The 27,729-nt window shown below is 38.0% G+C and overlaps 1 protein-coding gene across 2 annotated transcripts; it reads right to left on the bottom strand.

The window, feature by feature from the left end:
- Positions 1-2,135: 2,135 nt before the first annotated feature.
- Positions 2,136-27,157, bottom strand: smad1 (SMAD family member 1). Of its 2 annotated transcripts, none has more exons than XM_058386171.1 (7): positions 27,090-27,157; positions 12,504-13,019; positions 10,182-10,478; positions 9,619-9,735; positions 6,859-7,080; positions 5,581-5,837; positions 2,136-4,835 (listed from the first exon to the last, which is right to left on the bottom strand). In XM_058386171.1, exons 2-7 carry the CDS (start codon positions 12,901-12,903, stop codon positions 4,692-4,694), a joined length of 1,437 nt encoding a protein of 478 aa, XP_058242154.1. In that variant the 5' UTR covers positions 12,904-13,019; positions 27,090-27,157; the 3' UTR covers positions 2,136-4,691. The 2 variants fall into 2 exon arrangements, with proteins under 2 accessions (XP_058242154.1, XP_058242153.1); XM_058386170.1 differs by lacking the exon at positions 27,090-27,157 and adding an exon at positions 21,687-21,908.
- Between the last annotated feature and the right edge of the window lie 572 nt (positions 27,158-27,729).

Consider the following 27,729-nt stretch of genomic DNA (forward strand, 5'->3'; position numbering starts at 1 on the left):
GGAGTGAACAGTTATTTGAGATCCGGCCACTATCATTGACTTCCAACGCGAGGGACTAGAGGGCTAACTTTCTCTACCGGGTCGCGTCCTGAAGCCGCGTTTTCCTTTTCCATAATAAAAGTCTGGTTTTAAAAACGAAAGTAACCCAGCTTCGACCGAGATCGAAAATTTGTAAATAAAATTAAATTATTAAATGTAAGTAAAATACAATTATTAATTATTAATAAGAAACATATATTATTACTAATTAAATAATTAATTTTATATATATATATATATATATATATATATATATATATATATATATATATATATATATATATATATATATATATATATATTATTTATTCATTCAATTTTTATTTATAACTATTAACTTGACATTAAATTGTTGTTGTTGTTGTTATTATTATTATTATTATTATTATTATTATTATTATTACACTATAAATATGAAAAACGGAATTTTTATATTTCATTTCTTCAGCATTAGTACCAACATATAATTTTCATGTAGAATTTCTGACCTCATTAAAACAATTTATGTCCATAGATTTTATTTCAAAAACTTTACTTTGTTTCCCTTAATGTGTTGAGCATCACGTTTAAACACGTTTAACATGAATTTAAGGTCTAGTCTTATAGAGGGGAGAAAGAAATTCCAGAAATCATGCAGTACCACCACATGCCCGAAGGGGGCAGCAGTGCGCCAGAGTGAAGGCCGTGGAAAATATTCAACTGTTAGATGTGTAGATACAGTGCGTGCGCGTGCACTACAGTTTCATGAACCTTTGTACTATATAACCTTTTTCTTTATTATTTAATGTTTTAAACAAGTATTATTTACTTTTTCCAACATTAAACCTTCAAGTAAAAAACCTAAAAAGATCCACAGAGTAAAAAGAGGAGACTTTGTACATTGTTCCGTGGTGGATTTTTAAAAGAAGACGCTTGAAGTCGGTGATACTGAAACAATTTTATTATTGTATCTTCCAGTAGAGAGTTCTGATATTCAGGGCTAAAACTGCTTTCTGGAAAACACTACACAGCAACAACAGCACAAAAAAAAGAAAAGAAAGAAAGAAAGACGCAAAGAAAGAAAGAAAGAAAGAAAGAAAGAAAGAAAGAAAGAAAGAAAGACACAAAGAAAGAAAGAAAGAAAGAAAGAAAGAAAGAAAGAAAGAAAGAAAGAAAGGAAAACACAAAGAAAGAAAGAAAGAAAGAAAGAAAGAAAGAAAGAAAGAAAGACACAAAGCCACATGTGAAAGTGCACATACAACAGAATGACAATAGACTTTCTTTAAAAAATAAACAAACAAACAAAAACAGCAGATGGGATTTCTCTTGAGTAAAAAAATGAAAGGCAATCACAAATATAAACTTTTTTTTACAAAAAAAAAAAATCAAATAGTGCTATTTAGAAATGAACCGAATGAAATCAGTTTATTTAATTTTCTTTCTTTAAAATACTTTTTAAGAAAAGAGGCAAGACTGCAGCTTTAATGATGAACAACTGGGTAATAAAGTATGAAAGGCTCTCCTGAAGTGATGATGGCTTTATTTTAAGTCTCAGTGTGTTATCATGGGTTTGGATCAGACTAGAAGTTTTCCAAATTCACAGGAAATTCATCTGGAGGATTTATTGTCAGACTGATTGAGAGTGAAGTGACAGTTAAACAGTGATCAGAAGGTACTGAGCTCCAAATGTCCACTGAAATGCATCTTATTTATATATATATATACACTACCGCTCAAAAGTTTGGGATCACTTGCATGTTTCAGCTTGATTTCAGCTGCAGAGGAAGACTCCATCAGTCAGTCCATCTTGTGGGAGATGCTCCAGGAAGCATGGGGTGAAATCTCATCAGATTATCTTGAAAAATTGACCGCTAGACTGTCCAGGCTGTAACTGCTGCAAAAGGTGGTTTTTTTGATGAAGGCAAAGAAGAAAACATTCATCATTTCCATCAAAAATCATTATTTCTAACTCTGACATGTCCACATGTCCTGTTCTTTTGCTACATTTTCTATTCAGACTAATTTCGTGTGTGTTTCCTTGGAAAACAATACAATTTTTGAGTGATCCCAAATTTTTGAGCGGTAGTGTATATATATAAATTTTTTTTATTAAAAAAAAAAAAAAATATATATATATATATATATATATATATATATATATTTATATATATAACTTGTTTTGTCTAGTTCCTGAGCCACTTCGGGTTTTCATTAAATGTCTCCTCGTGTAAAATGCTCGTTTGTACTGTTCATGTGCGGTACAAATCGTGTTTGCGGTACGGATCGACCCTAACCTTAACCCTAATACCGCGCATGTGCAGAGACTCGGGTTTCGTTCTGCGCATGGGCGGAATTTATTATAACACTGCTAATAATATCATGTTATAATTGGCAGCAAATTCCGTGCATGCGCAGAACAAAACCCGAGTTTCCGCACATGGGCAGTACAAGTCGTGTTTCCGGTTCGGATCAACGGTGCTAACATGAAAGTGACACTCGGAGCTAATCTGTCTCACAGACGTAACTATAAAATGAATAAAAGGAAGAAGGTTTGGTGTTCTTGGTGTAAGAAAAAGTGCTAACTGCTGTGGTTTAAGAGGAATAAAGCAGACCGGATTTTATCCAAAATAAAAGATAAAGCATTCTTATGTTATGAAGTTAAAAGCAAACACATGATACGACTCGACGTTTACCCACAATCCCTTTCTCTGTAATTGTGAACCAGATTCGATCCAGATGTATTAAATCAGGGGAGTGGAGCAAGAAAACGGAGCTGCTGATGAAAGTCTTCTAGTCGTTTATCACTGATCTGAGACTTAAAGTTTACAAACGTCCCGAAAAACTGATTGTTAAATTTAGACAAACACGATTTACCCCATGAAGGAGACCCTCATATTACTGCAGGTCTGATATATTACACTGTCTGCTTGCTAATGCATATTTATTTATTTATTTATATTTATATTAAGTAGGCTGTGGAAAAAATATTGCATGTTCTGTATGAAACCCATGTACGAGGAAAAAAATTCCACGCAAAATTGTAACGCACAGAAGAACACGCAAAAGACACGTCTCACCATCGTATGCATCATTCTCAATTCTATTTATGATAATAATAATATGCGATATTATTTTACGATCTTGGTGAAAAACTATTCAGAGAAATTTACAACAATTATATTTTTATTTTTGGGGATTTTCCCTCCTATTTTTCCCTCCTCTTCTGCCCTCTTCCGCATACAAGAGTTCACACCTCTGGCTTCCCTCGCTGTGATTGACAGGTGACAGAGAACATGCCCCTCCCACCCCGAGGGCGTGGCTGATTTTGCTCTCTTGGCTCCTGGGCCGTGATGGTTGTCGCATTGTTAGGATTTTGCGGTTTTAAAAAGCAAGCTGTCTTTTTTTGTTGACCATATCACTAACATTAACGTGTTTATAATGAAACGTACGACTCAATTTAGCAATTTAACTGCACGGTATCACGCTGTGATTAGAATATTACTCAAAACATTACTCACTAATTCCATGCTGAGATTAATTCCGGTCCTTGTTTCATTAATTTGTTTAATAAGTTTCATAATTAACGATATCCTTTGTTAATGAACCTGCAATGTAAAAGACAGAACCTCCTTCTAAGCTGCACTTCACGCTCAGGGAATTTAGCAGCTGCTTCTCAAGAGCAATCTGCTGGAGCTGTGTGTGTCGTTTAGCGTGATTTCATTTCCATTAATGAGAACGGACTTCGGTGTCTTTCATTCATTATTATAAAGGTTTAGTAAAGAAAATAAAAAGGGACACATTTCCATTAGGAATTAGATGACCAGTGCTTGCCTTTTGCCTCTTCTCCCATACTTATTACTCTTATCTGTTAAAATGATACTGGGGGTAAAAAATAAAAAATAATAATGAAAACAGACTGCACAGCATTTTCTCTAACAATCAGCACATCTACTTTTTACACTATTTTTTTTTTAAAAAATCATCTGAAATCAGCTGGATGCAATAAAAGTAGAGCGCTTTTCCAGTCTGCCTACGCGCTCCTACTCTACGAACATCATGCCGTTTATTCTGCATACTGTTTTCCCCGTACAACACGTTTGATTATTCACCTCGACCTCTCCATTTTTTCTTTGTTTACCCCCACTAGATTTTTTTTTCCTCATTTTTGCTACATTTTCTTGCAAAAAAAAAACAAAAAGAGCATAAAAATGGTAATACATTCTGCTCTACACAGCACAGACACTTTCTAGAAAGTTCATCAGATGCATCATGTCTACAATTATTGACTTATCATCTCTAAGCAGGTCAGTCGTGTCACATAACCCCTCTACTGTACCTACACAAATCCCCCCCCCCTTCGATGGAATACTGACGTATTTTTGCGAACGAGGAAAAAAAAGAAAGAAAAGAAAGGAGAAAATGTGAAATAGGAAAGCGCCTGCTGTCACAAGACCGATGGAGGATACTTGCAACGAGTACGATGGCCTCATCAATGAATACGATTGGTCACACAGAGTTATCAAGTATCTTCCAGATGTTCACTGACTGACTGGCCACTTTTGCCCGCTGCCAGTCGAATCATATACAACCGCCCCGCCCCATAACCCCGTCATTAACCCCACTCCCTCTCCTCTCCGCCAGCACGTCTCCACGGAAACCAGGAGGCGGAGTTTTTAGGACACGGAGGAGATGGGGTTGTGAGGAGATCCCATCTGTGTGAGAACCTTGTCCAGCCACTGCAGCGGTCCGTGGAGGTGGATCTCGATCCAGCAGGGGGTGCTGGTCACGTCCTGCCGATGGTATTCAGCTCCCCAGCCCTGCAAATCAACACAAATCCAAATTAGCACTGATCTGTACACACTGTGACATCATAAATGTCTAAGAGTCATTATTATTCATTTCTGTCTACATGCCTGAAATATATTTAATAGTTATGAATATATATATATATATATATATATATATATATATATATATATATACTTTTAGAAATATTTACTTAATTTTTCAATAATGAAGCAGCAAATAGGATAATGGGTTATAAAATAAAAAAAATAAAATAAAAATAAACATAGATAGATAGATAGATAGATAGATAGATAGATAGATAGATTTTGCAAATAAGTAAAATAAATCAACTGGAAACCTAAAATATTTCTCAGACTTCATTCTACATTGTAGAGTTAAAGTGCGTCAGTGGGGTAAACAATACAACATGTAATTAAAGCTGAAACCAAGAATTACAAAAGGAAAAAATGGGGGGGGGTATTATTTTTTATTAATCTCCAAACATGTATTTTTAAAAGTCTTTTTTATTCTTATTTAAAACCCGGACATCTTCCCTAACCCCTCAGTCTTTTCCAACATGCAGAGCAGACACTTTGGGAATGTGAATTTGATTAATTGGTTTAAAATTCCATTACTAAAGGTCATTTACATGACAATACATCAATACGAGACCTCTGTATTGGCGTGGAACTGCATTTCTACTGATTAATTACAGCCATTAGGCTCGGGTTTTCATTCTGAGGTGAAGCGAACACGCTAAGACATCCACGCTACCTTGACGAAGCTCATGCGAATAGTGCACATCTTGGTGAGCTCGTACACGGCCTCGAAACCGTGGTTGACCGACTGGGCGAGCAGCTCGGCGAACTCCTGGTTGTTGAAGATCTTGAGGCTGCAGCCGCTCGGGATCTTGCACACGGTGGTGGGGTGGAAGCCGTGATGGTAGTTGCAGTTGCGGCTCTGCACGAAGATGCTGCTGTCGCTCAGGCACTCGGCATACACCTCGCCTCCTACGTAGTACAAGTGCACCCCTGCCACGAAAAGGTCCGAATCTGTTAGAACTGCACTAACACCGGTTTACTGTGGTCAGTAATTACGGTACTGCACTGCTGGTGAATTCTCTATTCTGATTGGTCGGAAAGCAGCTCTAACATTAGTTCCAGTTTTAAGTTCCAGTGATTAATTAAAATAAATTGCGTCAAACAAAAATAAAATATAATCAATATGGTGCAGTTTAACTATTTTACAGTTTCTCTGTCATGTAACAAGCTGCATTTTTTGTGTAAGTAACATCAATTGAGAGAAAACAGAAAGATTGTTTATAGCTACTATAATTTTAAAAAAGTAAAACCTCATTCTTCAATGTATAGAAATGTATAGCTCCATTATTTTCCTGTAACAAAACACTCTGTCTAGTTTCAGTTCAATTAATTCAACACCTAGTACAAAAATGATTTTTAATGATTATTATATATTTTATACCGTCGCTATTATGAATTCTTGTTTCTGATTGGCTGGAAAAATATCAGGACGATGTGAATGTAGATTGAACTCACTGCTCCTCTTACTGTAGAACCATGAATACAGTATACTATATGATGGATATTTACTAATAAGCCTAATAAAGCTAATAAATTTCTCAGGACTTGTTTGTATGAGGTCTTGGGATTTGTTTTCAAAGTCTGCCTTTTAATATGATGAGGCTTAAAGCTTAGGCTTAGAACTCTATCTGAATTTATAACTATAAACAATTTTTTAATCATTATTATAATTAAACAAAGCACACACATAGCAAATGTAGCTACGGTATAAGCAAAGTGAAGAATGTCACTCTGTGGTATTATATTTTCTGATACTGGGACGCTGTAGTATGATCCTGATGGGAATTTGTTGATCGATTGAAATCGGGCTACACAGTACACCTCCAGGAAGCAGAGCGAGTAACATTAATCTATATTATCAGTTTGCAGGAGCTGATGAACTGCATCGTCAGGTAAACCACACGGAAAACCGCACAGGTATCCGTAACGTACACAGCATCCCGTTTCGTACCTTTGCCAATGTGCCTGCGTGTGTTCTCGATGGTGGAGTTGCGGTTGACGTTGGACAGCAGGCCCAGGCAGAAGCGGTTGCGGTTGTTGGACGGGTCGGTGAAGCCGTCCACTAGGACGCTGGTCGAGGACGCCAGGAAGGCCTCTCCGACCCGGTTATTCAGCTCATAGTACACGATGGAGCACCAGTGCTTGGGTTCTGCATAGGCGACCGAATGAACATCTGCACACAGAGACACGGCATAATGACTTTTCATTTCAGTATGTCATATTTACACCACGGTGCTGTACAATAAATTCTTAACTCTGATCAGTCAGAATTCATGCCAGATAAATTGTGTAATCACTGCTATGGTTTTAACTAAATCTTACATTTGTGGAAGGAGTCTCCGGTGTTAGTGCTTTGTAACCGTCATAAAAGAAGTCTTGTCGGGTAACAACTTTCGATTACTATTTTTTGCATACATTTCAATACATTCATAAGTTATGTTATGATACACACACCATTCAGGCATAACATTATGACCACCTGCCTAATATTGTGTTGGTCCCCCTTTTGCTACCAAAACAGCCCTGACCCTTCCAGGCTTGGACTCCACTAGATCCCTGAATGTGTGCGGTGGTATTTGGCACCAAGATGTTGATGCCTCCATGGGCCCCACCTCGCAACTTACAGGACTTAAAGGATACTACTGACCACTGCAGAGCGGGAACACCCCACAAGAGCTGCTGGCCCTTGTCAAACTCGCTCAAATCCTTTCACTTTTTCCTGCTTCTAACACATCTTTGAGGACAAAATGTTTACTTGCTGCCTAATATATCCCACCCACTAACAGGTGCCATGATGAGGAGATCATCAGTCTTATTCACTTCACCTCTCAGTGCTCAGAATGTTATGCCTGATCGGTGTATTTTATTCCATGTCTATCATATTTTATTATATGCTTTTTCTTCTATATTTTATAATACAATGTTTGTTGTTCATTCATGCACTGCGGGAATAGTAGCTAAGAAAAACCATTTCACTACAAATAAAAGACAACATAAAGCACCATAAATTCAATAAATGACGTTAAAAATCCGCAGATGAATATGAATCTGAGCTCGTGTAAATAATCCGGGCTGAAGTCTAACCTAATAAGCCGCTATGTCAACATCTCCAAACTGACATTATCTGATCATATTCTAATCAGATTATCACTGATGTAGATGATCTAATTAGGGCCCTGATCACACGGCTGTATTAACGAAACACAAAAGCTATTCAGATACGGAGTCTGGTGTGTGAATAGCTTTTGTATTAGTTAATACAGTTGTGTGATCAGAGCCTTGATTAGATTATATACATTAGTGATTAGCTGTGTGAGCATCGGTTGTGAATGTCGGATGAACACGTGTGTTTGTGTTGTGACCCGTGTCTGCCCTCGTCCCTCCTCTTCCTCCTCCTCTGAGAGAGAGAGAGAGAGAGCTGAACTGTGTTTATCCAGCTCCTCTGCTTCCTGAGCCGGGTGGCACTGAGTAGCAGGTGTGTTTTGTCTACCCTTTTCCCATCATTACTCTCACAATCAGGCAGATCCTGACACAGCTACACAGGATGCAGCTTGAGCTCAGATCCCAAAATTCCTGCTCCACACACAACTTCACTAAAAAACTCCATGCCTTCATACACTGAACCATACAGCTTCTTTTCCATAGCATTTGTACAGTATATCATTCTACTGTCTAAATCACAAGTCAGAGAGCCATTTAATAACAATCACAGACCACCTTGAGTCACACTGTTTCACCGGTCAGTAAAATTTTGCCAATTCTCCACCACATGATTTCACATATTGCAGTGACTTCTCTTACGAGAGCTTGGTTAATTGCATTAAGGGCACATCTCAATTGTTTTTATTTTTTTTCATAGAATAACCATTGCCTGACTCAAGTAACAATAATCACATTTAATCGTATAATCGTATTTAACCAATCAACAATCTGTCAACCTGTTTGATATAGAAGTTTAATAAAAAAACGTCAGCTATACAGTAGTTATATAGGTTTAAAAAATGTAATTAGTAATTAATTAAAATGAACATTAAAAAGGAGAAAAAAACTCAAGAAAGAAATCTGTAAAAAAAAAAAAGGGCTAACATTTTTTTTTTTTTGAAGATTTAAAACTACTTAGCATTTTTTAACAAACCCAAAAAATTATGAATATTTTACCATTTTAAATTCATAAATCATCACAAAATGTCCAATCTGAGTTAGTACCTGTTATTTAAAAAAATATGCAATAATCATGATATCTAGGAACAGAGTATTGTGACATCATTTATCAGAATATGGATATTAACTTCATCATGCAGCCCTAGTAAACAGACAGGAATGTAACCAAATTCCGCTTAGGCGACCTATGCTCACTCAGTGACCACACAAAAGTGGACAGATTTATTTTGACACCATGCTGCAGTGCACAGTGAAAAAACCATACGTGTACTATGCAAAGAGTGACATGCTAATTTATTATACTATTATTATAGAATTTATTTAAATATTGATTTGGTAAAAGCAGATCCATGGGACACAGTTTTTTGCTCACAGTAGAATTGTCCGGAAAGGATGAAGTGGGTGTGTGTAGAAATACTACACTATGTCTGCACATGTGTGTGTGTGTGTGTGTCTTCCTGCACCTGTAGTGTGAAAGTTCAAGAGGATGATGTCAAGCAGAGGTGATGAATGGTATGGGCTGTATGTGTGTGTGTGTGTGTGTGTGTACCTGTCCTGTTGTTGATTTCTGCAGGCAGGTTGGGGGCTAGCAGGTTGGTGTCCATTGGCTGGGGACAGTCCTGTGTCATGGGCTCCTCGGGGGGCATATACGCAGGCGGTGGAGTTTCTGTAAGCAGACACACAAACTTTAAACTTTAAAAGTTTAACTTTAAACTTTGATCTACGCAATGATGAGTCAGTCTTAGTAACAGAACATGCAGTTATTGGAAAACAATCAACTCTGAAGTGGTAACAGTAACGCTGCTTTACTTTGGGCTGCAACGCACCACAATGTTGTGGACGGTTGTTCTAAAACACCATGATCCGAAGTGTTTTATTCCTCTTATACCACAGCGATTTGCCAAGTTATAATCTCCTAATAAAATGCTCCTGTTGTTGTTACTATAATAACGGTAATGTACTAAGGTAGGGATATAAATCTGTGATTACTGCCACATCTGCTATTAAAAACCGATGGTTAGAAAACTTTCAGTTGGAAATCTTACTGTAAAAAAGCACAATGATGCTCATTAGCATTTATAAAAACTGCACCATCCTGAGGATCAGTCTCACCTGGCATCTGGAAGGGGCTGCTGGGCTCAGAGCTGCCAGGTGAGTGTGGGAAGTTGGTATTGGTGGTGGTGGTGCTGCTTGCCGTGCCACTGTTGGGCGAGCCAGGGTAGCTGTTGGAGGGAGAGCTGGGGCCGAACGGTAAGCTGTTGCCCGCTGGCTGCTGGGTGAATGATTCCGGGTATTTAATGTTGTGGGGCATGTGCGGCTCCGTCTGGTGCAGCGGGTTGCGGAAACGTGGCAGCATGGACAGCTTGGCATTGAACTCGCTGTTTCGAGGCACCAGGACCGGTGGCAGAACTGTGCAAAATGAGATACACATCAATACATTTTGACTAGAGGAGGAAAAAGATTTAATTTGAAGAAACAGTGTGAAAATACAAAGATATAAAGAGATGAGTATGATGGAAACCTACAAGTGTTACAATGTGAACATCATACCACATTATCTCTTATAATATACTACAGGATGTTTAAAGTAGCATTAGCTTCCTTTTAAAGAAATAATAAATTTAATAACGCATTTTTTCAACTATTGCTGAAAAATTAAGATCAATCCCAGGATATATGTTTATCTACCTGCTTATTTTATAGCAGATGAAAAAATAATATTTCCAGACACAGGGAACCAACACAATCCGTCGGTGAGATGCAACAAACTGTGCAGATTGGGTTTACAAAGAAAAGCTGTGTGCCATGTGAGAAAAGGTCCTAAGAGTTGGATGAGTTTTTTTTTACTCATATATTCATCTTCAGTAAACGGTTTATTTCATCAGAGTTCTCAAGAATACTTTGTGGATTGGATGTCTGCGTTCGGTCACATGGCTCCATTCACACCATCGTTCACACCTAGGAGCAATTCAGTGGAGCTTTTTTCACCTAATGTCAGGAGGAAGCCCATAACGACACGGAGAGAAGACGTGAAACCAGACAGATGATAACTGACACTGGAGAGGTGAAGTCACTTTTGTGAGTGCTATCTGTGGTGAGATTGGATCTCAAACTGACTCACGTGACAGAGATTAAAAGTGATGACAAACTGTATAAAATATACGCACGTGCGGTGGCTGTTATCTGTTACCTATTATCTGATACAACGGCAACTTTTGAAACTGTACAGAGGCACAATCATGATAAACATGCTCAATACGAACCATAATTATTATTATTTTTGAATGGATTCTCTGAAAATTTTGAACAGATTCCTGGTTTAAGGTGATATTAATTTGCACATGCGATAACTGTTGAGACTTTTAGCTGACAATAAATCTCAGTGTGTGTCGCTAAAGGAATCAATTTGCATAGACACTGCTTGTACTTTGCATGTGAAATGCCGAAATTTTAATATTCGAAGACACAAAACTGGACGAAGTATGATTTTGCAGACCTCGTCTTGCCGTTTTTACGTGTAAAAACCTGTAATAAGTAATGAGGGCCCGTGTATAAATACATATACTACGTGTGTAATGTATACAAAGTGTTTCTATATAATATTATATTTGCATTAGCTAATATTACATATAGTGTGATTATTCGATATCTAATTTATATCGACTCTTGATCAAAGATGTCTGTGATGATGAAAGGAGGAGAGAGGAGAGTGTGTAAGACAGGTGCTGAGGGAGTGTGTGTTCGGCAGGCCTCCATTCCTTCCTGCTATTGTGTGAGCCGTCGACAGGACTTCCTGCTGCACTTTTCCTCCGCGCGGCCACATGTTCACTGCACACGCGCATAACGCTCAACACACTTGACAGAACAAAGCGTTCATTCTCCCTCTGAATGGAATTTCCTGCTCTTGCTCTCTTTCTCAACACACACACACACACACACACACACTGCGGACAGCTGTTTCTGTCCTGTCAGCTGACCCTCTTCTTCTGCTAAACCAACAGAAAGGGGGGCCGTGTGTTTCAAGTCGCCTTTTTCCCTGAGCAGGAGTGGAGGATGAGGTTTCGCTTTGTCAGATGACACACACACACACATTCTAACACTATTGCTAGTCTTTGCTCTGTAGTATTAATGATAAAGTAAAGGCCTGATCCAGTAGAGAAGGATGTAGGGGATATAATCTGTGTGAATGTATAAACGCATGCTGAACAACAGAGCATGAAGTGAATCTGTGATGATATACAGCAAAGTTTCTTTACATTTACACACCGAAACCTGCTTACTTTATCTTTCCCAGGACAGATAATGCCAATCACCCGTATGCAGTTCATGTTCGGAGATTGCCAGATTTTTGCCAGATTGAATTGGAGAAATATACTATCCGTACGTTTCAGTGTGTAAATATGTTTGCTGTGATGACAGTTAGCCTGCGCTCACCTGGACTGTCCACCCTCTTGTAGTGGTATGGGTTGATGCATACGTCCTTCTGCTTGGATCCAAAAGGAAACTGGCAGCACTCGAGCGCTTTGAGCTCGTGGTGCGACTGCAGGTCAGGCCAGCGCCACACACGGCAGTAGATGACATGCGGCAGCCCTTTACGATGCGACACCTGCAGTCGTCCATCCAGCGAGCGCGGGATGGTCACGCAGCTGCTGGGCTGGCCTGGGCAGCTGAGCGCGCGTTCCAGCTCCTCCATGGCGCCCTTCTTTTTCTTCAGCTTCTTGACGAGCGCGTCCACGGCCTTCTCGGCCCACTTCTCCTCTTCATCTCCCTGCTTCCAGCCCAGGAGGCGCTTCACCGCCGGGCTGGTGAAAGAAAACAGCGACGTCACGTTCATCCTACGCGGGTCCCGGGTCCTGGCTGGTTTTTTTGCGGATGGCGTACGTCAGAAAGGTTTCACACAAACACATAAACACTGGCAGAGCAGGAAACGGACCCGGATATCCAGCTGACCTGCAGAGAGAAAAAGATTTGCTCATTATTATAAAACTCCTCTGTGAGATTCTCCCATGGGAGACCGTCAACACAATGCCAGACCTACAGGAGAAGCAACTGGCTGCACATCCTTGACCTTATGGTGTGACATCACTCCCTCACACATCACTGCTTCTGGGAATCAGAGTCACAATGCGCGGCTTTCCAGTATGTCCAGTCAACATAGCATTCTCAAAATGGTTTCCGGTACGGCCGAGCGTTCACACAGTGATCTCGGATATCACCGGTGGCACATATCCGTCAGTGATGCTGAGTGGCTTTGAATATCCTCCCGAGTCACTGCTGGCTTCGTCTATAGAGTTACACGGCTATATGTCAAAGATGTCAAAATTATGTTTCTGTAATTTTTTTCCCAGCATGCTCACAAAGCCTATCAGAAAGACAACAGTGTATCTAGCACATTTAAAAGCTTCTGCCCTCGACGTCGTGAGAGGAAACGCTGCTTGGATGAGGATGAAAGTGACCATTCAGTGAGATCCCAAGACAGCAATTCAGCAGCCGGACAACGATTACAGAGGCGGAGAGACGGCGCAGAAAACACGAGTTCATGCTTCTTTTGAAATAATTCAGAGTGAACGCTTGAAGCTTCAACCGTTATTCATGCGGAGAGGTGGGAGAGAATCCTAATGGGAGAAAAACTAAGAGAAAAATATAAAGTCTAAGACTGAACAAGTCCTTTTCTTACAACTATAACATTTATCATAAAATACCCTTAAAGGCATCTCTATCAGAAACGGTGTAAATGATTTATTATGGAACACCCAGCAGCACTGTTGAAGTTAATAATAATGATAATAATAATAATAATAATAATAATAATAATAATAATAATAATAACAAGTTGTCAAATATACAGCTTTCACACTTTTTGTGGCATATTCCAGCTAATTAGGAAGTTAGACTCAAAGTCAATCATGATCCAGGGCCACAGAGGGTTAGGGGCCTTGCTCAAGGACCCAAGAGTGGCAGCTTGGCACTGATCACTAACCCAGATCCTTAACCGCTGAACCACTAGTACCCTTACAATTCACAAGGCACAAAAAAAACTCCTCTGTCCTGATGACTTTGCCACATCTCTAAAAGCGTAAATGTTGTGGCTTTACCTTTGACTATTAGCAAGCACGAACACTGGAGACTCCTTATAACAAAGTCTCATTCCTGTAGTGTGGATTATGCATCATTGTATATTTTTTCTAAACCCAGCAGTGATTAGTCACGGTTTGATTCGTCAGGTTTGTTTATTTAAGTGAGAACACAGAGATCACACTCAGGTGCAGGACGAAAATACCGTTTCCGAGAGTGTCTGAGCGAACTCTATCGCACTGAGAATGTGACTCGACTCTGAATCTAATTTAACTGACTCAATTGACTGAAAGTGAACTAAAGATGCTGAGCCAAAAGACAGAGCTGTAGAACTACCCAAAAGCCACGTGTTCAGCAGACACACTGAAAGCTAAAATAAAAACTGAATGTGATGCAGAAATCTGTGAGAATTGTTTATCATAATTTTTTCTATTTTGCACAATGGAAGTGATGTTGTGCTTAATGGATTTTTCCAGAAATAAAATTTGATTCAATTAAAAATTTATGATGTACATTTTAAAGCCTTTTCATTTCACCTTTTTATGATTTTTACATTTTCCATATTTTCTTTTGGCTTGTTTAATTATTCGCAGCATGAAATCAACCCAAACCAAACAAATCAAAAGAATCAAATTGATTCTGATTCAAAATTGCACACATATCTGTGCAAGAAGAACGAAAGTCAAACACACGATTTCACCAACAAATGTGCCAAAAAAGACAAATGTGGTTTTTTTTTTAATGCTGCTCCAGGTGAGCATTTCTGTCCGGATGAATCACGACTCCGACATGATTCGACATGTTTTTCAAACAATGCAGGACGAGTTATAAACCATGTCATATGAAAAGTTCCTATCATGTGTTTTGATAGAGCTCGAAGCATATCGCAAATGTTTTTTTAATCCGTATTGTGCATCCGTACGTTGGGCTGTTCAGCACAAATAAGTAAAATAGGTCATTTTGACCTGAGGGTTAAGAAACAAACATGTGGTTACGTGACTGTTTATACCGAAGGCTGCACACACACGGTTGTGTTTTCAGTGCACGGTCCTGCCAACTGTTTTTAAAACATAAAATAAACTAGGAAAACACTAGAGTCAGAAGGCTGATTAACGCTGTCTTATGAGTTTTGCACACCTTTTAGATGCCTTTGAGATGATTCTAATAAAATCCTACAGAGTATGTGATATCAGTTACACGTCAGGTCACGTGATTAAACTAGTGTTTGGATGGGAGACGATTCACAAAACTGATGAATCTAGGAAATGGGCGTGGCCTCACAACATACGCACGGTTATCCATCACTTCATTTTAATACAAATGGGCCTTTATTATGTAGTATAGCTTGTGGATTTGTGTAAGTCACATGTCTATATAACACTCATATGGAAAGCACGCTCTGTACTATCCGGGGTTGTTTTTCCTTTTCCTTTTTCATTTTACAAAAATGTTCAGTCATTCCAGATAAATGCACACACACCCACACGGCATATCAAAAAACAACAAACAAAGAAAGAAAAACCCAAATCTTGTATGAATAGGCTGGGGGAAACTGAAAGAGAAATGATGTTACAAAATTTCTCTGGGATTTTTGTGGGTATTTGATTAAAAACGATTGAAATAAATAAATAAATAAATAAATAAATAAATAAATAAATAAATAAATAAATAAATAAATAAAAGTAATTTAATAAATAATTATTTAATTTTATTTTTTTTGTCATTTTTGGAACTGAGAAGCAATTTCGATTTCATTATTACAATTTTACAACTTTTTTTTGTTCTTTTTTATTTAACTTAATCTTTAAGTTAAATAAAAGACTGTAATGTAAAATTAAAACATTTTCAAATAATTTAATTTTATGTCCTGCATATATATGTGTGTGTGTGTGGCATGTTTTTATACCATGTCGGGGACCAAATATCCCCACAAGGATAAACAATGTCTAACAGTTTGACCTTATGGGGACATCTGGAGACCACGCAAAAATGCACTTTTTCTACAAAAAGTGAAAGTATTATTAAAAAAATCTAAAACAAAAAAAATGGCTGTTACTGAGGCAAAGCAAACTGAGGTCCAGCATTAATTATCTGCATTATTAATAATGTGAGAAGAAGGTTCTGACAAATACAGACAAACAACTGTGTGTGTGTGTGTGTGATACTGTCCTTGTCTATTACTAGATTAAAAGTCATAGAGATACACACTCTGTTGTGCATTAAAACCCAACATCAAGGCCTGCTCATACACTTATTTGTTGTTTTCATGATTTCTTCCCTTTCGTTTTTTGTCTCTCTCTCAGCTCTCATGGTTGAGAGCAACACCAATCAAAGTCAAACTCCTGCTCGCTTTTCTCTCGGAGGCCAGGATCGCAGCGCTGGGAGCCCTTCAATGGAAACAGGTGCTGTTTACACCGATTGTGGAGAGCACCATGACAGGAAAGCTAAAAAGTTCCTCCTATATTTAGAGCCGTGGAGTTGCCAAGAGCTAATTTAAAAGCTCGGGAACTCGCGCTGTTGTCGGGGAGGAGTAGAGCAGAGTGGGAAGCACGTCCCTCACAGCCAAGTGCAACAAAGCGAGCGGCTCGAAGTGTTCGGCGCTCGCACGGCTACGGCCTCCTGATTAATCAGAGCAGGAGATCAAATAACCGACTTTACCGTACAGCGCTCGGTCACACGGAGTGCTTTCTATTTCTGTTTCTTACGAGTGCATTCTTGCAGAGGACTCACTGACATAATCTGGCGTAAAAGCCAACATCTTCACTATGAAGGTTCTATGAAGTTCTCTTCTAACTGGAAAAATGATATGAGCTTGTATTAGCTTCGTTTTTTTGGACTGAACAGTAAATTGAGCTGGGATGAAATGAATAAAATATCTACATTTCTGGCATACGCCCTTATCCAGAGCGACTTACAATATATCTCATTTTAGACAACTGAGCGTTAAGGGCCTTGTTGAGGGGCCCAGCAGTGGCAGCTTGCTGGACCTTGGATTTAAACTCACAACCTTCTGATCAGTGGTCCAACAACTTAACCAGTAAGCTACCACAGCCCACATATTTCCATTAACCTTTGTGTGCAAAATTTCCCCTATAGCTTCTGAATAAAAACAACGATAACATAAAAGTTACACTTAAAACATTGTGCTAAGACCCTCTTGGTTTCCAGACCTGATGTGAGTTGTCACGGATATGCCTTTTCCTTTTCTTTCGCACTGAAATGATTTGGTTTTTCCATCGCATTGTTGAATTCTGGTGAGTCAGGAGGTGTTGAGTAATTTGCAGCAGCTCTGACAGTCGTTCTGGCTGCAAAGTTTGTATTAATGCACTGTAATATGTTAGCGTTTCTGTAGTAACAACTTGCACAACTTATACGTTCACACATACAGCAACAAGCATCGAATGCTGATGACTGCCTGTGACATGAGTGCTGGTGACTAGATGTGCTCGTGTCCAGTGACGTGACAAAGCTGAGAAAAGTTGAACTTTATGCAAATATGAAGCGACATGTTGCACCAACTAGTGAAGACTAGTGAATTTTATACAGAAATCTCTCTCAAACATTTGTCATTTTAGCAGCAAGAAAACTGATTCATTGTCTAGTGGAATACTAGTGGCACCACCCACTGATAAACATCATCACCATGGCAACCAGTAATAGGAACATCTACTGGCCACTTCATAGCACAGTGACAGGAGACTTGAAGCTATAAAAGTGTGTAAATAGTGACATGGTGAAAAGAAATGAGTCTCCAGTGTCAGTGCTTTGTAACACTCAAGCTGTTCAACACAGGACACTCTTTAGTACAGAGGGCTCTGACTGTAACTATAAATTGATATTAAAGTGTCTTTCTTTAATGAACTGTATATAAAATTGTATATATTTTAGCAATTTATAGTATGGTCAAGAAAGTAAATTGCACTGAACGACTGTAGAATTGACTAAATAATCGATGTGAGGCATTAATTATTTATTCCTCTGTATTATTTATACATTGTAAGCCCAGATGTGCATCCTGCCATAGATTTGAGGGATGTTTGCACTATTTCATCACAATATGATCACGATAAAATGAGACAGGATGTTCACTGGGAACTGAACTTAGATAATCCCAGTCTAGTCATTAGCTTCATTTGTAAAACGGTGCTGGTGGCCAACCCGTGGGCGAAGAAAACAGTCTGGTTTTCCCCTTCTGATTCACTTCTGTGGGTTCAAAGACACTCTCCACTTCTTGAAAAAAAAAAAAAAAGCATGTGGTTGAAACAGAAACTGACACACTGACATCTTAACAATTTTGGGCTTAATTTTGTGAGCTGGTTTCGCTTCAAAATCTAGAAAATCTAAGGGAAATATTTGCATCGTTATCTTAATTGGAAAAACAAACATAGCTTTCAAATGGAAAAATATCTCAAAATATGGAATGGAAAATTGACAAGGTTTGCGCAACGATTCACTAAATATATCATCCCTGAGAAATGATATGCTGTGAAACAACTAAATGAGTATCAGAAGTCACATAATAAGTTTAATGGAGTCGATCTATGTGCAAGTGTTGTTGGAGAAAACAGCTACATAAACAGCAATGTGAAGACCAAGGAGCTCTCAAAAAAGTCCTTCAAATGTCAAAAACAAAAATATCTTTGAACTTTCCACAGAATATGGAGCAATCGTGATTCAGCACATTGCAAGCTGTCCACCAAAAATCAATGAGGGGATTAGTTAGAAATGCAACCCAGAGTTCAAGGAGAACTCTGAATCATCTGCAGAGATCCACAGCTCAGATGGGAGAAGCTGTTCAACTATATCCTGGACTTCACAAAGCTGGAAGAGTGGAAAGAACCACTTATGAGTTTACCAAAAGGCATGCTGGAGTCTCAGTAAACATGTGGAAATCTTTTTTTCTGGTCTAATAATTTGATGGAAACTTAGACTCATCCCCACAGTGAAGCATGGTGGTGGAAGGAATGTTTCTCATCATCAGGCAGAGTTGATGGCCAGACAAACAGGGAAATCCTAGAAGAAAACCTGAGAAACTGGTCAACTGTTTCATCTTCTGATGACCTCAAAATCTCCAAAAGCTACACTGGGGTGATACAAAACCAAGAACTTGAATGGCAGACATCAATCTGATTCAGGACACATCACAAGACTTGAGAAATGCGGTCTCTATCCAATCAGACAGAGCGTAAACAGTTTTACCAAGAGGAACGCCCAAAACTTTCCGGTTCCAGATCTTCACAGCTGATAAAAACAGATCACAGAAGACTTGCTGGATTATTTTTTTAAAGACTGCTTACAGTGCTTACTGTTTTACATCCTCTACAGGTGCTACTTAGTCATTTTATTTCAACCCAAATTATCCATGCTGGTGTTTTCCCTCCTCTACCGCTGAGAAACCTCCATCCCAAAATACCTACTGTTTTTCAGCCGTCTCATGGGGGGGTCTGATGGTTTTAGTTACGGCTCTGTAATTTTACTTCTTCCGCTTGGCGCTTCCTACAGCAGCAGGTGAACTCCACTGCACTTGACCTCAAGGCCACATGTCGGAGACACCTGGATAAACTGAAGCCGAATGGGACACGCAGATTTCTCGAACAGAAGCTGTGTCACGTATACGACTGGCTGCGTGTCTAAGGTGGACCAAAGACCTGTTCAGCTACAGTAGCTAATGCAGACTTTTGTTTTAAAAGAATAAAAATTCACTAAATTTTTAACCTAGGCGACAATGATGCTAATTACTTCAAATTATTAGTATTACAGTGGAACCTCTGCGTACAAATGCCCTCCCTTACAAGTTGTCGCCTTAAAAATTTATATTTTGCAAGAAATTTGCATCATACGAAGCATTTTCGGCATACAAATAAACCAAACCAAATGGCAACTAAGTCGCGCATATGTCTGAAAGCCAAGGAAAGGGAGTTTATGAATTTTATGGATTTTTTTTCAGTCAGCAAAAGCTGCCTCAAAAGAGTCAACCCATGATACCAACGTCGCCTTCAGCATGCGTTCAAAGGCTAGGTGATTTTTCAAGGGGTTTTTTGTTGACAGATTTGTGGCATGGGTGGTCTGTTCTATTTTTAGCCCAGGTTTGGTGGCACGACTTCCTGTGAGGACCCTTGACCCTTGAGGAGTTTACATACGCTTCGTATTGGTCATATTTGTGTGTGGCTGGAATGAATTATCTGCTTTTACATTATTTCTCATAAGAAAATTCGTTTCGCAATACAAATTTTCACCTTAAGAACTCGCTTCCAGAAAAAATCAAATTGCTGAGTTTCCACTGTATTTAAATATTTTTCTCTTTTCATACTAATACAATATGATAAAATAAACAGACAATTATTGATATAGATGATAATTTAACTAAGTAACTACTCTTGCTAAACTTTGACTAAATTAAACTATGACGCATGTCACTGTACGTTATCGTATATAGACATTTCCTGTTAACTATTTCCTGTGAATTTACTGGTTATTAACCATTTTTTAAGAAGCTTTCCTTTACCACATCCAGATGCTGATTCATACATTTTAAAGACTTCAACAAAGGAAAAAATCCATCGGAAAAATTGCCATCGGAAAAATTTCATCTATATGCTTGAACAAAATCTGGAACTCACCATACATATAAATAGATAAATAAATTCAAAGTAAATAATTCAATATTCTGATAAATGTGCTGTGCAAAAGCTTGACCTTTGTTAAATCTGTTAAAAATAATTGTTAAAAAAGATAGATTGAATGAAAGAAAGATTTCGGTATTTATGCAGATTTTTGGAGACAAAATTTCAATATATATTATTAATATCATGATAAACTACATCACTTTTCTGAGCTATCCTAGATGGCTAATTTTCTGTAGACAGAATTAAAGTATAATTGAACTCACAGAGTGTAAAAATAACAGTTGTCTATTGTAGCAGTTTTTAGCATTTGACTTACAAAAATGTCTTCGCATATCATGATGATATTCTTGCCAAAAATACAAAAAACAATATATTAATTTGTCTCTTTCAGACACCAGCATCGCTCATGATGGGGTAACTTTGTGGTTGTGAATTTGAATCCCAGCTCCATTAACCTGAGACTGCTGGGCCCCTGAGCAAGGCCCTTAACCCACAGGTACATAAAAAAATCTTAGTCGCTCTGGATAAGGCCATCTGCCAAATGTCGTAAATGCCATGAAAGCTTCAGCATTCACCCCTCCAGTGAAACCTGACGTCTTTGTGAACTTCTGCCTTCCAGACTGACGGTAAGCGAAAAATCTGCATGGTCTGCAAAGTTCTTATGTTAGTTCCTCATATTTAGAGTGTGACTAAGTGGAAAAAAAATGTTCCCCACACCTGCGCTAGCTGTGCTGTTATAGTGCTGCCTGACACACATTTATCTGAAGCAGGCTTTCTCTCAAGGTCTAAAACCCAGTGTAGCTCTGAACAAACATCCATCCAGGTGTTATTCTGGAGAAAACCTCACTGGTGTGGGATGAAAAAACTCTGAAAACACTCTTTTCTAGCCCAAACACGGCTCCGAGCTCTTACTCACACACAGCAGGTGGGCTACGTTCACGGACACCACGTTGCCTTTCCACGTCCTTCGCCAGCCGCCTCCAGAACCGTCCAGGTCACGTGACCGAGTTTAACATCTGACCTGTGTGAATGATGAACAGCTCTATCCAAACGTTTCAACCTTCTTTCAAACTGAACTAGGGGATCCGTATTATCCGACCTTTGGTTTGACCACATCCTAAATCAAGAGATCCATACTCTGAAAACTGCCAGGTTGGGCGGAGTCAAAAATATATGTGGAGGCTTGTTCACAGAGAGTGAGTAAGAGTTAGATAGAGAGACAGACAGGAAGGGACAGGCAAAAAGATACAGAGAGAGAAAGACAAACAGTGTGAGTGAGAGAGAGAGAGAGAGAGAGAGAGAGAGAGTGTGTGAGTAAGAGAGAGAGAGACATTGTGAGTAAGAGAGAGAGGGAGAGACAGACAGACAGACTGAGAGACAGGCGGAGACACAGACAGAGAAAAAGACACAGAGAGAGAGAGAGAGAGAGAGATAAAGAGAGACAATGTGTGTAAGAGAGAGAAAGAGACAGACAGACCTAGAGACAGACATAAGCACAGACAGAGAAAAAAACAGAGAGAGAGAGAGAGAGAGAGAGAGAGAGTGCTGCATCAAACCTTCAAAATAAATCTAATCTAGAACTGAGCTTTATTATTTATTCGTACTTCTATTGATTTATAAAAAAAATCATTGATATTGTAACTTCATTAATTGTACATCTGTCTTAAATAATAAAACCTGTTCCTCGCAAAACCATGACTAATTTACAAACCAGTCTGCACTTTAGAGGCATAAAATTTACTGAAATAGAATGACATCATAGTCACGTCATGACACCTGACTAATCCTCATCACCCTCAAGCTGATGATCTTCCCGTAAGTGTGTAAGTGTCTTTACTCCTCTTACACCACATGAAGGTGTACTTTTTAAACATTTATAGTTGAATTTGCTATGGAATGTGTACAAAATGAGTTTATTCCTGAAAGAACTTCTGTTATAGCAGCTGTAAATAGTCACGTCTCTTAAAATGAGTCAATTCAATTCAATTTTATTTGATTTCTATAGCACCATTAACCATGGACAGTGTAGCAAAGTAGCTGTACAGGAAAGGAATACATGACATAAATATGCAAATTTGGGACGCGTCTAGCTGAAAACCGACATTTCCGGGTTGTGAAGCGTAGAAGCGACTGCATCGCTGCAGGAAAAGCTGCACTGGAGACTCCTTCCATAAACGTGAAATAAACCACACCATATCAACCGTCACATGTTTATCACTGTTATATATAACAATCCGTTTACGATGCGAAGATTATGACGTGTCGTATCCGAAGTCCCTGTGGATCGTCTGTTGCCATGGTAACAATACGGTATTAGATACGGTATTATTAATAACAAACCAGTGATTTGGATTTACAGCTGAAACTACAGTCAGATCTGCTGATATAGAAAATTAACTTGAACAGTCAATTAACTAATTGACTTAATCAAAGTTAATATTGATAATAGTTAATATTGGGGGTGGTGGAGGCTCAAGTGGTTAAGGCTCTGGGTCGTTGAGCGGAAGATCCAGGGGTTCAAGCCCCAGCACCGCCAAGTTGCCACTGTTGGGCCCTTGAGCAAGGCCCTTAACCCTCCCTGCTCTGGGGGCGCTGTATCATGGCTGACCCTGCGCTCTAACCCCAACCTCCAAGGATGGGATATGCGAAGAAAGAATTTCACTGTGCAGTAATGTATATGTGACAAATAAAGGCTATTTCTATAGTGATATGATTTCTGGTACATATCCAGGCAAATTTCATTAATTGTTCTTGCTGCTTTTGTCATTTAGCTATTGGAATCATTTTGCTGAGGAGTTATTTGTGTAGAGCTTTTACAGTAGTTATTTTCGGTTTAAAAATAAAAATTATAAAAAGATTAAATAAAACTCCTTGCAGATATTGGTCACATTAATCCCCTGCTGTGTCGCTGTCAGTATAAAGGATCCTCCTGTTGGCAGTAAGGTCAACATTAGAGAGCAGGAGAGAACGATCTTCCAACATTATTGGGCTGTTTTAATGCCTGTAATCCATTTAAGATGCAGTAATGCGCTGGTTTTATTGTATGAATTTAAAAAAAAAAGAAGATAATTTATACTCATAAAGAGCGAACCCTGATGGGACGATTGATAGAGAGTGATATATCTGCCACTGAGAGAGCCTCCAGTTGAAGGATTGCCCAAATGAGCAGAAACGGCGTTCTCGGATGCCGTAAAAGCCCGATAATCGCGGCCGAAGCTCTCGGAGCCTGAGTGCATGTAAATATTAGCTGTGCGCAGAAACCCGGGCTAATGTGGCACCCATCACACGCCTCCGCCGAGCCTGACCCCCTGCATCATCTCCATGTATCATTTTGCGCCGCTTCAGTGCCGTTAATCAATTTAGGAGGCAGTAATGATGCTCTCTCGGCCCTCTCCGGGGACTCGGCATTATGAAGAACGTACATTATTCATCAAAGCCTGGAACCTCCATTAGGCCTGGACTGAGATCTACGAAAAAAAGTAAAAAAAAAAAAAAAAAAAGGAGAGAGGGAATGGTCAAACGGAACACACAAGACAGAGGAATCGGCGTTGGCCTACACATCAGCGTCTCAGTAAATTTACTCTCGTAATCGTGTGGAATGAAGAGAACGGCAGAGCGAGAAGCTGTGAGCCAGGACACGGCTGGCCGTCCAAATACGCCTTACGCCTGTGCACACACGGAGGGCCAACGTTTGGGACGGTAAATTAACACACGTCACCTCTGGTATGCAGTCAGCTAGAGAGAGAGAGAGAGAGAGAGAGAGAGAGAGAGAGACAGGGGGTGGGGTGGACACAGAGGATCTTCCCAAAAAACCCACAAAGATTTCTAAACATCAAACTGATGTGTGTTGTTTTTTAAATTAATCAATTCATTAATTTATTTATTTATTAATTAAGATATGACACTACAGAAGTGATGCTAAAATATCATTTGATATGACAATATAATTTCAATGTCATATATGTTTATAATTTTGTAAAAAAAAAAAAAAAGAAAGAAAGAAAAGATTTAATATTTATATTATATAAATAAATGATTAGTTCTTATATTTACATTAATAATATATTTTTGTGTGATATTAATATTTTCCACTTTACCTTTTTTAACTGATTTTTTTTCTCCTTTCATTGTTAAAAGAAATCATTTATTTCCAAAAAAAATTTTATTGCCTGAAAAAGTGTATTGCTGGGATATGATACATTTCTATCTCACCTATATGTGATATATTTGGGGTCACCTTTGTTTCTTATATTTGCCTTTAAATGTGACACGACTTTCCAGAAGATATCAGGATAAAGCATTTGTTTATTTCTCTCTGTTTATTTTTATTAGGTGTTTTATTAGTTTATTTTTTTATTTTTTTTAAATAGAAGTGACATTCCACTGAAGCTGTGGAAAGTTTTAAACCAAACTATTAGACAATGGCATTTTTAAAAATAAAAATGAAAATAAAGCATATCTGTTTTGAGAAGAAGATTGTTATGAAACATAATAAGTATAATTTAACAATATATATGTAAAAAATGTATTGTAAACTATTAGATTAATAATAATATTGTTATTAATAATAATGCTTTTGGATTAATATTGTAGGGTTTTATTTCACAATACATAATATTTATTATGCCATTTAGTAACATCTAATAATAATTTTTTTAAAATTAATAAATAAATAAATCAGAATCTGAAAGAAAACAACTCGAGATACAAGATATCAAGATAATTCTGATGGAAATAAAAATGAGTTTCTGATATTAAATGTTATTTAGATGCCATGGATGTTGAGGGACGTTTACACCAAAATATGAGTTATAATATATAAAATGAGTTAGAATATATAAAACAACTAAAAAGGAGAAGATACAAAAATATGAAATTGATATATTAAATTCCAGGTATCTATTTACTCACGATATTTATATATAAATTTTTTTTTTTTTTTAAATACATCATGACATTCAAAATGGATATGATGTATGAGTTACTAGCTACAAGTAAGGAACAAGTTAAAGTGTACTATTAATGAATAAATTACAAAATAAAAGTAGGAAACCCTGCAACAAATATCTTTAACATCAATCCAGAGACACCGTTTAAACTTATTTAGACACTAAACACATTTTCAATTTATCAGTAAAGTTTAGATCCATTGCAGATACGACTATAATCATTTTCTCTCCCTTCCATTAGCAAAAGATGAATAATGCAGCGAGGATGTTGCGATCATGTGATCACTGAAGCGTGCCTCTTAAACGTTTCACGCTGTTATTGTTTATGTATTTTATTTCTAGTCTATATGATCATAGGATGAAGATCCTAAAAGGGTGAAGGTCGTGGTGAACAGGAAGCATGTAAAAAAAAAATAGATATTTGTTTAGGATAAAACATAAAGGAAGAAGCAGATTTATGACCTTGTGAGCTGCCACACAAACATCACACATGCCATGAACTGCCTTGTAACACTCCCACATACATCTCTCTCTCTCTCACACACACACACACACACTAAAAATACCGTTGTTTAAGGAAATCCTGTACTGTAAAAAATATGAAGAGATTAAAAGAATTATCAAAGCTGAATCTTCTCCAAATCTGACACAAAATGGAGAAGTGAAACGGTTTAGCACCAAACTAAAACAGACTAAATCACAGACAAGGACGAATTCCTGTCCTCTGAGTAATCTGATATGTCATCTTCACTGATGTCAGGCACACACAGGCTTGGGTCTATCAGCTCCCGCATCCACGCTGCAATGATGCCTTCATCACTGACAAGTGTATAATAACCATAATGGAGGAAACACAAACACACATACACACACACACACACACACACAAGAAATCAACATTCAAAGCATGTATGGGAAATGACACAGAGCCAGAAAGACCTATAAATAAACGGAAAAATAAGTTATCGTGACAAAAGCAAAATAAAATTAAAGGAGGAAATGCATGAAGGAAAGTATATTAGGAATGAAAAGTGAACACTCAATCATGGCAGAAGTGTAATAATAAGGTTTGTGCATATAAAACCTCGCAATTTACAGCACAACATCCCATAATACCCCAACGCACATCCATCCATCCATCCATCATCCCCCATCATCTAGTCCATTCTCCTCTCCAGAGTTTCATCACTTTACAACCTCCAACTTCTAACACTGCAAGGCGCGCGCGCACAAGCTATTTCTAGCCCACTTTTCATACAGTTTAACATCTAAACTTCTAAACCGTGTCCATCTCTCATTCTCATTCGCGTATTCGAGACAAACACTCAGCGGTTGTTGTGTTTTTTAAAGAAAAATAAAGTTTACTCTACCTCCTGCGCCTCCTCCCTGAGCACGACGCGTTCAACCGAGCTGACCGGATCTGCTTTCGCCTGGCGTCAGTGTGTCGCGGGCCGCTTCACTCCTCCGCGCAAGCACCGCGTATCAATGCGCGAGGGAAAGCTAGAGCCCAAGCAGAAAGAGAAGCAATTCCTGTATTATTTATTATTATTTTTAAATTATATTAATTATAAAAAAAAACATTTTGGTTGCAAATCTATTATTTTTGTTGATCAAAAATAGAACAACATTAATTATTATTATTATTATTATTATTATTATTATTATTATTATTAAATGGCAATTACATAAATCAATAAATACCCAAACATCAACACATTTTAATACAAGTAAGTTAATAAATGTTTAATAATTACAACATGATTTAACAATAACATATCTGAATGATCTTTTTTTTTAATTATTTCAATTAACACTTTTAGTTTCTACATCATAAACCAATATAAAATATTTTAATATTATTAAGTTATTCATATTCATTAACAGTTACTGTGAATTCTAAATTTAGGATACTTACACTACACATATAGGTATGATTTATGATATAATTTGCATATAACATGTTTAAATACAGAAGGCACTGCAAAGATTTTGAAGTTTATTATTTGTTTA

Source organism: Hemibagrus wyckioides, linkage group LG03, assembly GCF_019097595.1.
Source record: "Hemibagrus wyckioides isolate EC202008001 linkage group LG03, SWU_Hwy_1.0, whole genome shotgun sequence".
Classification (NCBI taxonomy): domain Eukaryota; kingdom Metazoa; phylum Chordata; class Actinopteri; order Siluriformes; family Bagridae; genus Hemibagrus; species Hemibagrus wyckioides.

Bases quoted from the DNA above. Each gene is read 5' to 3' on its own strand.
- smad1 (XM_058386171.1), bottom strand. From the start codon at position 12,903: ATGAACGTGACGTCGCTGTTTTCTTTCACCAGCCCGGCGGTGAAGCGC. The intron at 10,479-12,503 runs GTGAGCGCAGGC...CATTTTGCACAG, and splicing joins CAAGAGGGTGGACAGTCCAG to TTCTGCCACCGGTCCTGGTG. The intron at 7,081-9,618 runs GTACACACACAC...CTCTGTGTGCAG, and splicing joins AGAAATCAACAACAGGACAG to ATGTTCATTCGGTCGCCTAT.